The sequence below is a fragment of the Sceloporus occidentalis genome, unplaced genomic scaffold (genome assembly GCF_023333645.1).
Source record: "Sceloporus occidentalis isolate IW3139 unplaced genomic scaffold, rSceOcc1.0.p SCAF_1, whole genome shotgun sequence".
In the NCBI taxonomy this organism is placed as follows: Eukaryota; Metazoa; Chordata; class Lepidosauria; order Squamata; family Phrynosomatidae; genus Sceloporus; species Sceloporus occidentalis.
This window is the reverse complement of record NW_028316981.1, coordinates 212,637,804-212,650,751: the sequence shown is the minus strand read 5'-3', so window position 1 is coordinate 212,650,751 and position 12,948 is coordinate 212,637,804. Positions and strand designations below refer to the sequence as shown.

Here is a 12,948-nt window from a genome sequence, read left to right as displayed (position 1 = left end):
GGCCTGTCTGTATGGGACCTAAGTTTGCTATTTGGAATTTATACTTTTTTTTGGGAATATTTTCAAGCTGTGGGTGCTTGAATCCATGGATAAAGAATGCATGAATATACAGGGCTGACTACATTTCTCTCTCTTGTTGCTGCAGAAAACCTGGCTGTGTATCACAGTGCTGATTTCTTGCATGGATCCTTTGCTCAACCCCATCCCTGCTGGAGCAGGGCAAGAGAGAAGTACTATTTTCTAGAGCAGGCAGCAGAGGAAACTGCGGCAGAGAAATGGGCAACAGTAGCAACATGGCTATGTCCAGGTTGCATCCTCTTCTCTATGTTGCAACCATGCAACTCTTGCATGCAGTCCTATGTATGTTTGCTTTGATGTTAAGTTGCTCTTAGTCCAGTGGAGTTTATTCGCTAGTAAGTATGCTTAGGGTTATGGCCTTAAATTTAGCCAGGCAGAAAAGGATGATGGGTTTTCAAGACTCACTCACAGCCAGCAGTGACTGGTGTTGCTAAAGATGCATCTGCAATCTTTTGCGAGGAGATTCCTCATGATCAGTTTTTAAACAGCTAAAATAAGTTACTGTTGTTCCTCCCACATGCACTGGGGTTAGGGGTGAAGGACCCCCATGAATGTGAAAAAACAAACAAACAAAACCACTATTCTTTTTACCAGAGAGGACACCTCTCTAACAATCTCCAGGTCCTCCAGTGCCCAAAGGTGATCATAGAAACATGCTGGAGGACCTTTAAATGCCCAGAGAAGTGTTTTCTCTAGGAACTTCTATGGTCAAATTCTTGCAGAGTTGTGCTGGAGGACCTAGAGATTCCTAGAGCAGTCACATGAATCAAAACCTCAAATAATCAAATCCGCAGAAGTCAAAGCCGCAAATGTGGAGGGCCAACTGTAGTTTCATGCAGTAGGTTTTATAACGGAGCAAGCAGATGGCAAGTGTCTGGCAATTTGTTAGGTAATATAGGCTGTAAAATAGTAAAACAGCAAAAGGCTGCGCTAGCCAACACTAGGCCAGCTGCATTCAGGCCTTGGTTCCAAAGCATTCTCTTGATTTGAATCTGATGCTATTTTAACCAGATCTTGGAAAAATTGTTTTTTGGACCATGCTGGTTGGGGAATTCTGGAAATTCTACTTCCAAAAAGTAATGTTCATGTGCTCTGATTGCAATATTGTACTAGTCTTCATAAAAAGTCATTTTCCCAGGGCTCAAAACTCTCTGAAAAGATTCCATTCGTTATTTGTGCAGTAGTCAGGGCTCTTGTATTAATATATGTAGTGTTCCATGAAGCCATTGTCCTTTTTCATACCTCTACTAATGGATTGGAATTTGTGAGTATAATTCAATGCAGCAATTTGTCTTTTTAGTTTTCCTTTCTAATTTCCTTGTTCAGGAACCACAGCTTGTAAATCCTATACTGTGCATCCAGGAAGCTTCAAATTTTCTGCAACTGGATTTTGGGTAGTATTATTTCTAATCTTAGGCTTGTGTCAATTAACTTGTGTAGAGACTGTACTGCTTGTCCCGTGTAGAGTACAGAGAGACACTGCTAGCACAGGATGGCATATATCCAGAGTGACCAGATGTCCTAACCACAAAGGAGGACAAGGCACTGCAAAATGAAGAACATTAAAGAAAAATGTAGCCATGACCAAAGAAAAGCTAAAAACACTGATATCAATATAAATTCATGCTTCTTAGTCATGCTCAAAATGGAGGGCATTTTGAAATTCCTCCTGGATAGGAGGCTGAAATGGAGGACATGTACTGGAAAAGGAGGGCGTCTGGTCACCTTGCATATATCACATTGGCGGAAGAGCAAATAAATGCACCTCTGATATTGTGAGTGATGTCTATCCCACAATAGACGTGGGATGTAACTTTAAGAAAGTGGATCTTATTGCATTTCCCCTTTGCCGGGGAGTACATGGCCTGTTTGCTACCTATGCAGAAGCCCAGGTTGCAAACAGGCTGCGTACTCCCCAGTGATGAGGAAATGCGATAATATCCACCTTTTTTAAAGTTATATCCTGTGTCTATCAGGGGAGCAAAGCCAATGTGATGAACTCCATTGCTTTGGATAACTAAAGATAACTAAACAAAGGTTGGCGTACTTTGGCCATATCATGAGAAGACACGACTCACTAGAAAAGATGATAATGCTTGGTAAGGTAAGAGCAGTAGTAAAAGCAGAAGACCGCATTACAGATGGATAGACTCAGTCTGGGAAGCTCAGAGACTGCAAAATCTCTGCAAGTTGGGGATTTCTTATTCATAAGGTTGACATCATGAGCATAGTGGTTTGAGCACTGGACTAGGACTCTGGAGACTAGGGTTCAAATCCTGGATTGGCCATGTAAACCCACAGGGTGACCTTGGGCAAGTGACACTCTCTCAACCTCAGAGGATGCAAATGGCAGAACCTCCTCTGAAGAAAATGCCAAGAAAACCCATGATAGGTTCGCTTTAGAGCCGCCATACGTCAGAAACAACTTGAAGGCAGTTAACAACAAGAAAATATGGGACATCTGTGGTCTTTTACCCAACCAACTCTAATAAAAAGACTTGTGTGTTACTTACTGCTGCTTGAAGAAGTCGGAAGTGTAAAATACTATATTTTTCACAGGTTTTTTTTTATCACAATGATTTTGACCAGCAGAGGGCATTTGTCAGCCCAATGGAATTAATCTCTCCATTTAGTAACTCTGAATCATGTGGTTATTTCACTGCATTTCCTCTAGAATAGCAGTAAAACAGCAGGTTTTGACATAAGGAAGATAACCTGCCTTGATTTTTTTTTATCCAACGCGTCCCAAAATAAAACAGAAAGATGATTCAGTTCGTTGCGTTTATTGTTCTCCACGTGCCACAACAAATTATTAATATGATTAGAAAAAAGACCTTTCCATACTACCAATGTTAGAATGAATGATCAACATTTGAGGAATATTGATATTGATTTGTGAATGTCTGACAGCTTATGCGCACATTTTGTTTGCTGTGGGACGTGATGACTGTGGACAGCTTTATGTCTTGTCAGAAAAAAAAAGTACCACAGAATGAAGGGGAAAAATTAGGGTTGCGTTCCCACTCGCTTATACACCGGTTTACAAAGTGAATCCAGGGTGTATCGTTCCCACTCAATCCCGAATTAACTCTAGAACAGTTCTAGATTTACCCTCTATCGTTCCCACAGCGATTCGAATTTGATTTGAATCCAAACATTTAAACCAGATCAGAAGCCTATAAACCGGCGCAAAAAAATAGTAGGTTTTACCCCAGGTTATCCCTTGTGCCGATATATGAATCGCTGTATTTAAATGGGAACGAAAGGGTGTCTGATTTGGGAACCTGGAGATGGGAGGAGCAGCGCTCAAGGGGCTGGCCTGGGGGTCTCACCCTCTTTGGTCTCTTTCTGCATTGCCAGTGCCATTTTCTTCCATTCACATAATAGCCTTTCCTCCTGTGGATTGCAACCTCCCCTCTGCTCCTCATTCATAGACCGATGTGTGAGGAGAGCCATTGAACACCATTTTTAACTATTCTTTTTTTCTTTTTCACCTCTACCTGAGCACCTGAGCAGCAGATGGGCTTTGCAGGACATGCCCCCCCAGACAGCCCAGAGATCAATGGGGCAGACAAAGCGAATTTGGGGAATCGAGGCTCTTTCCAGAGGAACTATGGGATGGGTTTTGCAGGACATCCCTGCTTCATCGCTCCCAAGACAGCCCAGGGAGCAATCTTCCCCAAAGATTCTCTCCCCAATGAAGCCCTGTGCCTTCTCCTCCTTGATCTGATTTGGCGAAAACACAGGCACACACACTATATAGATAGATAGGTAGGTAGGTGTGTGTGTGTGTATTTATACACACACATGTTTATATATGAATGCTCTCACACACATGCATACATACACGCACACACACAAACATATAGGTATATACACACATATTTGTATGTTTGTGTGAACGCACATATATATACACATATGAATGTATATTTGTATATGTGTGTGTGTGTGTGTGTGTGTGTGTGTATTTGTAAAGTAAATTATAAAGTAACAACTTTTTTAATTTACAGGGAAAGAAACCTCATCTGCAGTTCAAAACCCACTGTAGAAATAATACAGTTTGAGACCCCTTAACCTGTTGTGGCTCAATACTATGGAATTATGGGAACTGTTGTGTTTGTGAGACGTTTATCCTCCTCTGCCAGAGAGTGCTGGTGCCATAATAAACTACCATACCCAGGATTCCCTAGCACTGAGTTATGGCAGTTAATATGGGGAGACACAGAAGAGGACGAATAATGAGGCTCCTTCTTGTCTGCGGAGACGCAACAGAAGAGCCTCAGATGCAGACGATTTTCATTTGCTGCCGCCCCTCCAAAAAATCACTCCCCAAATCTCCAAGCCAGAAGGATAACTGCTTCTCTGGAGGAACTTCCCCCATTCTCTCTGGGGTCTTTCTTCTAAGGCAGCCGAGCAGAAGTGCTTTGGGGAGGCAGTTTTCTGTCTCCCTCAACCATCCTTCCTCACGAACTTCCTTCCAAATCAACCAAACAAAAGTTCTTGGGAGAGGCAGTCTTCTCTCTCCCTCACATCAGGTTGCCTAAACCAGCCCTTCCTGCACCTTCCAGGCTCATAGGCACTTAAGTGCCTCCTCACTGGCTCTTTTAAAAAACAAAACATGAAATTTAAAAAGAATTAAAAACGGTCAGGTAGTGGGAACGCAGGTACAGGCTACATCCATGCATGTTACTCCGAATTATTGTGACGTCATGATGACGTCGCTTTGATTGACATGACATTCATAGCCAAAACAAGTGAATGTGAATGAAAAAGTAACAAAACCAGTTTAAATATACACCGATTCATCCATGAATGGGAACGATACTGTGTCAATTACAGTGAATCAAAATAAAACATTATGTAAATGGAAATGATAAAAATAAAGCGATTTGAAAAGCGGGATAACACTCGCTGTATTTTGAGTCGTTTTAAAACGAACCGCTGTATTTAAAATTGTTTTAAATCGCAAGTGGAAATGCCCCCTAGGAAGCTATTAGGAGAAATCTGGGGAACTTGAATGGTGTTCAGTGAGAACTACTTCAGCTCTGGATGCGGATTTTGCAAAATTCCCTTTGCTAGCCTCCAGCTCTTCCTAGAAACAGATTGCTGGCTTGCCGACAGCACTTAAAACATCCTGTTCATCAATCTGCATTGATTACAGAGTCAGCATCTTTCTCAAAGGACTTGCAAACAGAGGATTGCCTCATCTTAGTTTAGTAGTAAGTGGGCAAGGAGGAAGTCATGTGTCTGTCTCGGTAGTCGCAGTACATTTGAATAAACTTCCCAGCAGAGATCATTATAGCTGGGCACTAAGGAGCATAGACCATTTGTAGAACAAATATGATAGAAAGACCCCTGCCTGAAAGCTGCCAGTCAGGTGTAACCATCATATCATCATCATCATCATCATAATCATCATCATCATTATAGTAATAGCAAGTACATTTCTATACCGCTTATCAGTGCACTTAAGTACTCCCTAAGTGGTTTACAAAGTGTAAGCTAATTGCCCCCAACAAGCTGGGTACTCATTTTAGCAACCTCAGAAGGATGCAAGCCTGAGTCGAGTTTGAGCCCTTTTGCTGGCTGCAGTACAGGCATTTAACCACAGGGTTCATCATCATCACAACAATTCAGTCAATGTCTTTACCACTAGATACTCAACTATAAGTTGATTTCATGTTTAAGTCAAGAGCAAGTTTTAGGGCGAAAATATCTGCCAAGCTCTGAGTTTATCTTATTCCACTTGGTGCTTTTGTCTTTGACGATTCAAAAAGGATGTGGGAAAACTGGAGCGTGCCCAAAGGAGGGTGACTAAAATGGTGAAGGGTCTGGAAACCATGTCCTGTGAGGAACGACTTAGGGAGCTGGGGATGTTTAGCCTGAAGAAAAGAAGGTTAATAGGTGATATGATAAACCTGTTTAAATATTTGAAGGGATGTCATATTGAGGAGGGAACAAGCTTGTTTTCTGCTGCTCCAGAGACAAGGAGCCGGAACAATGGATGCAAGCTCTAGGAAAAGAGATTCCACCTCAACACTAGGAGGAACTTCCTGACAGTAAGGGCTGTTCGACAGTGGAACACACTTCCTCAGAGTGTAGTGGAGTCTCCTTCCTTAGAGGTCTTCAAACAGAGACTGGATGGTCATCTGTGGAGGATGCTTTGATTGAGATTTCCTGCATGGCAAGGGACTGGATGGCCCTTGTGGTCTCTTCCAACTCGCTGATTCTATGAAATGTGGAGAGACAAATATGCAGTGCATGGGAAACTGGCAAAACTAATGTGTGCCTGTTTTGAGGAGAGATCTTGCTGGTAAAAAGCCCTTGGCATTCTGCTTGAGCTGGTGCCCTCAAGCAGGTTAATCCAAGAGTAGAGCAGACTAGTGATACCCTGAGGTCACAGGTAAACATGCAAAGACTGTAAACAGAGCTGATTCACTTGACTGGCAAGGAGGCAGGTATGGCCACGCCTAAGCAGGCAAGGTTTCAGGTTCCAATTTCATTGTTTTCTTTGCTACACACACACTGGACGAGCGGCACAGGCTGAAGGTAGACGTGTATAAATCAGCGTGGGTTGCTGAGCTATTCTATACCTGGATTTTCTTTATTTTATTTTTTTGAAACACGCTTCAAAGGTTTGCTTTCATGCGAATGGTAGAGCCTAGCCAACGAGAAGCACTTAACTACTGTGAACAGGTTGCAAATAAATGAAAGGTAAGGGGTTTCGATACGCACTGCTTATGTCGTCTACGTGGATATAGTACCATTCGTGTAATACAGAAAAATATAGTTTGTGAACTATTAAGCTAGCCCACCTGCTGTGCACAGAAGCCATCCTTGGGATTGATATGCTTTGGGTTTAGGCTTCAAGAGCATGGGAGATTATTGGGCAGCTGGCAAGTCACAATACGCAGCTGTTGGATGGTTGACTTGCCAAGGAGTGGCAGTAGAAAGCCACAGTCTCTCCTGGCATGCTCTCATGCTTTTCGCATCAGCTTGATCTGTAGCCATTTGTAGACAACAATGTTTTTGCGTGCAATGAAGAGCATCACCTGATGATATCTGCACAGTGACGTATATCCCTGGTACCTTAAATGATCACTCTATCTCCATCAGCTCTGCATTGAGACATGCATTGTTGAGATAAATATAAACCAGCAAGACAAGTCTTTGCCCTCAGGAACCTTAGGTTTATATTTTAATACAGAGCATGTAAAAATAGCTTTTTGGACTACAAGGCTCCCCCAGGCAATATAGTCAGTGGCCAATGCTAACTGGTGGACTCTTGCTAGTTGTCATCAAAAACTTAACTTCTCCAGGTTGTGTTTTAACATTGTAAGAGAAAAAATAATATAAGATATGGAGAATGGTATTTCGTAAATAGATTGTTTAAATATTTATTATGTTTATAGATTATTATAAGGTGGCGAATAATTATAACACAAATGTTATGAAATGAAAGTTCAAGGTAATATATAGATTGAACACTTGTCTGTATACAATAGAAGCATCAATAAAAAGATTATTTAAAACAAAAACATTGTGGGAGAAAGTGAAACAAGAAGTGTGACTAAAAAAAAGGGCAGGGAGGTGCAGCTTTAGTGTAATCTTCTTGTAATTTGGACAAGAAATGTATAGGGTGATCTCCAATTTCAGTTGCCCGTGTAAAATAAATAACCAGCAGGGAATTAATTTTAAAGAGTGCAAATGAATTGGAAAATTTGCAGAACGACCTAGCTGTAAATCAAGAATTCAGAATTTAATGTGGTTGTATTCCATGATCAAAAAGGCAAAATAGAGAGAGAGTAAAGTAACTAGATCTTCACTGGACTGATCTTCCTTCCGTTATCTCATTTTATGATTGATAGTTTAAGAAAACTACATTTATTTATTTGATTTATATCCCATATTTCTCCTGAAATGGTACCCAAATATATTTTGTTGTACAGTATTTTGTCTGTGTATATGTTCTGTTTGGGAGAGACAGTGTGGTACAGTGGTTTGAATGTTGGAATAGGACTCTGGAGACCAAGCTTCAAATCCTGGTTTGGACATGTAAACCCACTGGGTGACCTTTGTCAAGTCACACTCTCTCAGCTTCAAATAATGGCAATGGCAACCCTCCTCTGAAGAAACTTGCCAAGAAAACCCCATGATAAGGTTGCCTTAGGGGAGTTTATAAGCTTTCCATAATACCAAAATCGGCCGCCTGGAGGACAGGTGACAGATGGGTGGGAGTGCAGCAGCAATTTTGCATGCGGTAAAATCAGTTTTAACCTGTTCCAGCCCGATTTCGTCCGGTGCCTGGGTTGACGTGAAAATTGCATGTGATAAACTCCAGGGTCACCATAATTCAGAAACAACTTGTAGGCACACAGAAACAACAAATACATTCTGTTCACACATAAGGTAGGAGTTGGGTCACTGCACTGAGTCCCAGTTCTGGAAAAAGAGTGGGATACTACTAGTAGTAGTGCTAATACTACTAATAATAATTTGTCCTCTATATGCAAAGAAATGTGTGGGAAGGCTGAGTAGCAAAATTTGCCACCATCACCACCTTCGCTCGCTGTGCTTTGCTTCTTTTAGATATTTTCCCTTAGCTTGTCTCACTTACAGGCCAGTACTATAGTACCTCTCATGATAACATCCAAAAACTAAGTATAACTATATGCAGTTGGCTTTCCACATTTGTGGCTTTGACCTTTGTGGATTTGATTATTTGCAGATTTGATTAATATGTACTCTCTTGGAATCTCTAGGCCTTGCAGTGCAACTCTGCCAGAAGTTGACCACAGAGTTATGCTGGAGAACCGTTAAGTTCCTAGAGAAAACACTTCCCTAGGTGTGAAGTCAAAGGCTTTCACAGCCAGAATACATAGTTTTTAGATGCATCTGTGATTGGCATCTTCAGAGAATGCTGGCATGGATGTGAGTGGGACACACACACACACACACACACACACACACACAGAGTGTGACCCTTGGTTGAGAGCAAGTGATGTACAAGTTAATATCTGTGTTGGTCTGTTGTTGAATGGCAAGGCCTCAGGGTATCTTTTTAATTAATGATCCATTGTCTGCTGAAATGCTGGCGAAATGTCAGGAATAACTCTTCCAGAACACGTCCACAGTCTGAAAACCCCACAAAAAGCTACTTATATAGGCATTTGTAGGTCCCCCAGCATGATTCTATTATCAACCTCTGGCAGATGTTGACCATAGACTTGCACTGGAGGGCCTGGAGATTCCTAGAGAGGTGTTCTCTCAGGTAAAAAAGAATAATGTTTTTCTTTTAATTTGTGGTTTTTCCAAATTCAGAGGGGTCCTTCTCCCCTAATTGCAGTGAACGTGGAGGTACCACTGTTCATGTAGAACTCCCTTAACAGCATGCATCTTTCCCAGCCTTGTTCCTTTTCTGGGTGACTGAGCCCTGTACTCACATGGGCTTCTTTCAAACTACTGCCAAACCTGTGGCAATGTGCAGTGTGCTCAGTATTCAGGGTTGAGGTTAGCCCACATACTCTGATTTCCTCCTTCACTTTCAGTGCCCAGGGGTACCACAGTGCCTAGAAGGGCAGAGTCAGAAATACAGACCATTCTGCATACAGAATTCCCTAGGCCGGGGGAAATGACAATGAACATCTTTCCTCAAGTGTTTTATTTCTACCACTTGTTTTCTCTTTCCCATCTTTTTTTCTGTATTGTTGTTGTTGTGTGCCGTCAAGTTGTTTCCAACTTATAACAATACTAAGATGATCCTATCATGGCATTTTCTGGGGCTGAGAGGGTGTGACTTGCCCAAGGTCACAGCAAAGTTTCTATGGCTGAGCATCGAACCTAACCCCAATCTCTAGAGTCCAAATCCTATGCTCAAACCACTACACCATGCTAGATCTCCTTTTTCTGCATGGCTTAGCAAATACGTCCATTTAAAAATGGTGAATGAATGAGCTTGTGCACAGAGCAGCCATTGCATCTTTATACATAACCAGCCATTCTGCAACCTGTAGTCTTGTGCATAGTCTTCCATGAGTAAGCCCCTTTGAAATTTTTAGGAGGTTTGTTTGGTAAGCAGGTGCAGGGTCAAGGATTTGGTGTCCCATACTGGAAGACAAGGGTTCGACTTTAAGTGCTGTATAAGATTTGTATAGAGTTTTGTATAGGGCTTTTAATATATTTGAAATTCTAATGTGTAATGTTTTTAATTTTTGAAAATATTTTAATTGTTTAATCTTGAATCCCCATTCTTTGAGAAAGACATGATGATGATGATGATGATGATGATGATGATGATGATGATGATAGAAGAAAAGTGGAGGGCCTATATAGAGAATATAATGTGTTGTGAGTTTGCATGACACTGGCCTGTTACAGACTGCCAAAATAAAGCTGCTTCAGGTCTCTTTGGAGGTATGCTATTTAAACGATGCATGCATCCTAAGAATCCGGAAGCTGCACTCCAGTGCTTAGGAACGGAGTGTGGCATTGGTGCAACCTCCGGACTCTTAGGACCCATGCATCATTTAAATAGCATACCTCCAAAGAGACCCGAAGCAGCTTTATTTTGGCAGTCTGTAACAGGCCCCTGTCTTCCTTCATAGACTTTAGTCTACATGCAAATATAAAGAAATATATCCTCAGATCTAAAGAAATATATCCTCAGAGAATTCAAGGAAACATGTCTACTATGCTCTTCAAAGGCGAGATAACCATCTTACTCTGTTTATCGGATTGTTGAATTCCTTTGTACTGTGTAAAGAAATCACACAGTATATTCACACCGTTCAGAAGAAGGGATTAAGAAATATGTTGAAATTCATCCTCAAGTTCTGTTGGCAAAGTGTTGACTGCTTCAAGTTGTGATGCCTTTTTGGTTTGGTTTGTTTTTTTTGAAAATTTATCCAGTGGAGACATCATGGTATGTGTTCCCACCCTGCCACATTGCCCTCAGAAAAACTTGACAGCTGTCTTAACATTCTTTCATAACTTTGTAGTGTGATTACTGAATTGCAGTCTCTGTGTGGCTGCCCTTGCAAACTGCCTTGTGTGGTTATGTCAGCTTATCTAGTCTTGACAGTAGCAATAGCAATAGCAAATACATTTCTATACCGCTTATCAGTGCACTTAAGCACTCCCTAAGCTGTTTACAATGGGTAAGTTAATTGCCCCCAACAAGCTGGGTACTCATTTTAGTGACCTACGGAAGGATGCCAGACTGAGTTGATCCTGAGTCCCTGGCTGGTATTGCACTCACAACCTTGTGGTTTGTGAGTGAGTGGTTGCAGTACAGGCATTTAATCACTGCGCCACCAGGCACCACCATCTGTGCCCCCATCAGTAGCCTGATTATTGACTAGATTTGGTGGCACTTTGAACAAAGTACAATGGTTAGACTTTGGACATGGTTAGACTTGAATATGGTTAGAACATGGTTAGACTTTCATTCTAAAATTTCTTCTAGGTGCCAGTTTCAAGGATAACGAGAAGTCTGGTATTGTCCTTTCAATTCTTAATCCACAAAACAGTGATATCTTCACTGGGCCAACCAAATTCAAAAAATACATGTTGCAAGTTTTGAAGCTTCACTGGCTTCTTCAATAGGCAAAGATGTTTAAAATCATACAGGAGATAAAAACTGTCAGTGTTAGTTCCAAGCCTGCATTCTGTCAAGATGTGGTTGTTTTCAGTTCAGTTGGTTCAGTCTAGAGAGAAATTCATGCAGGTGGGTGCCTCTTCTATCTAGCCATGTTGGTACTCCAGGAAATAAAGAATCTTAAAGTTCCATTTGCAAGACAAAAAGAGATGCTCCTCTTGAGATACAAGTTGCCCCCCATCCTTTGTGAAGCCATAGGCTCCTTTGTTAGACAGAGAGCATTGACTTTCTCTGTCATAGCAGAGATTGTGACTTTGCATTAGGAAACATTTTTGAAGGTGCTGTTTTGGGAAAACATGTCAAATGTGGTCCAAATTTCATAGAAAAACATTTTATCTTTGTTGGAGCTAGAAACCTCAAATACTCTCTTTATATTTCGCCTGAAGTGGCTAAAATGCAGTATCTTACATCCAGAAAATATATCCAGAGGTTGCTGTGTTGGCCATGTAGCAAAGTACAGTGAAGCTTCGAAAGCTTGCAACATGTATGTTTTGCATTCGGTAGACCCAATAAAGGCATCACCGTTTTGTGGATTTTGGATGTTACTGTATTTTGCTGCATATCCCTGGATATGCTTTCAGTCCTTAAATAGCCTTGCTCCATGGTTTCATAACTAACATATTCCCTATGAAGTTGTCAACACCACAGAGGCATCTACTAATTTGATCAGAGTGACACATTGTCCTGGTTCCAAATGGGGATACTAGTCCAGCCCTGCCACCAAGTAAAAGCCATCTACTGATTATAGTTGGCCAAAATGCCTGCTTCACAAGCCAACCCAGGACACACTTTTACGGGATTAATGGATGCAGCTGTCAGAGAAGAATCTTCAGCCTTATGCAATAATATGTGTCCATGTGTGTGGCTGTTGTGGGGCACTCAGGAATGTGAGAATAAGGTGTTGCACTTATACAAAATGCTTCTTTATTTTCTCCTGTTGCAATAAAAGTCTGGTGGCTTCATGCCTGTATTTTCTTTGTACCTTCCAGATGTCATGGTACCCTCAGTATCGCAGTTCCAAATTCCGCCATGTTTATGGAAAGGCAGCCAGCAAGGAGAACTGCTATGATTGCGTACCTATCACCCGGAGTGTCCATGACAACCACTTTTGTGCTGTGAACCCACATTTCATTGCTGTTGTGACAGAATGTGCAGGTGGAGGAGCCTTTCTGGTAATACCAATCAGTCAAGTAAGTGATGCTTAAATCTAT

General features: G+C 41.5%; 1 protein-coding gene across 5 annotated transcripts in view; it reads left to right on the top strand.

The window, feature by feature from the left end:
* The window catches only part of LOC149323332 (coronin-2A-like), a 69,994-nt gene that overhangs the window by 33,128 nt on the left and 23,918 nt on the right, over nt 1-12,948 (top strand). For 4 of the 5 annotated variants that reach the window (XM_089488788.1, XM_089488789.1, XM_089488784.1 and 1 more), the window contains exon 2: nt 12,727-12,927. In XM_089488788.1, coding sequence (XP_089344914.1) covers nt 12,727-12,927 — 201 coding nt within the window. Of the gene's footprint in view, nt 1-6,642; nt 6,796-12,726; nt 12,928-12,948 lie in introns of those variants that run through there. The other variant, XM_089488785.1, reaches the window with a different exon arrangement.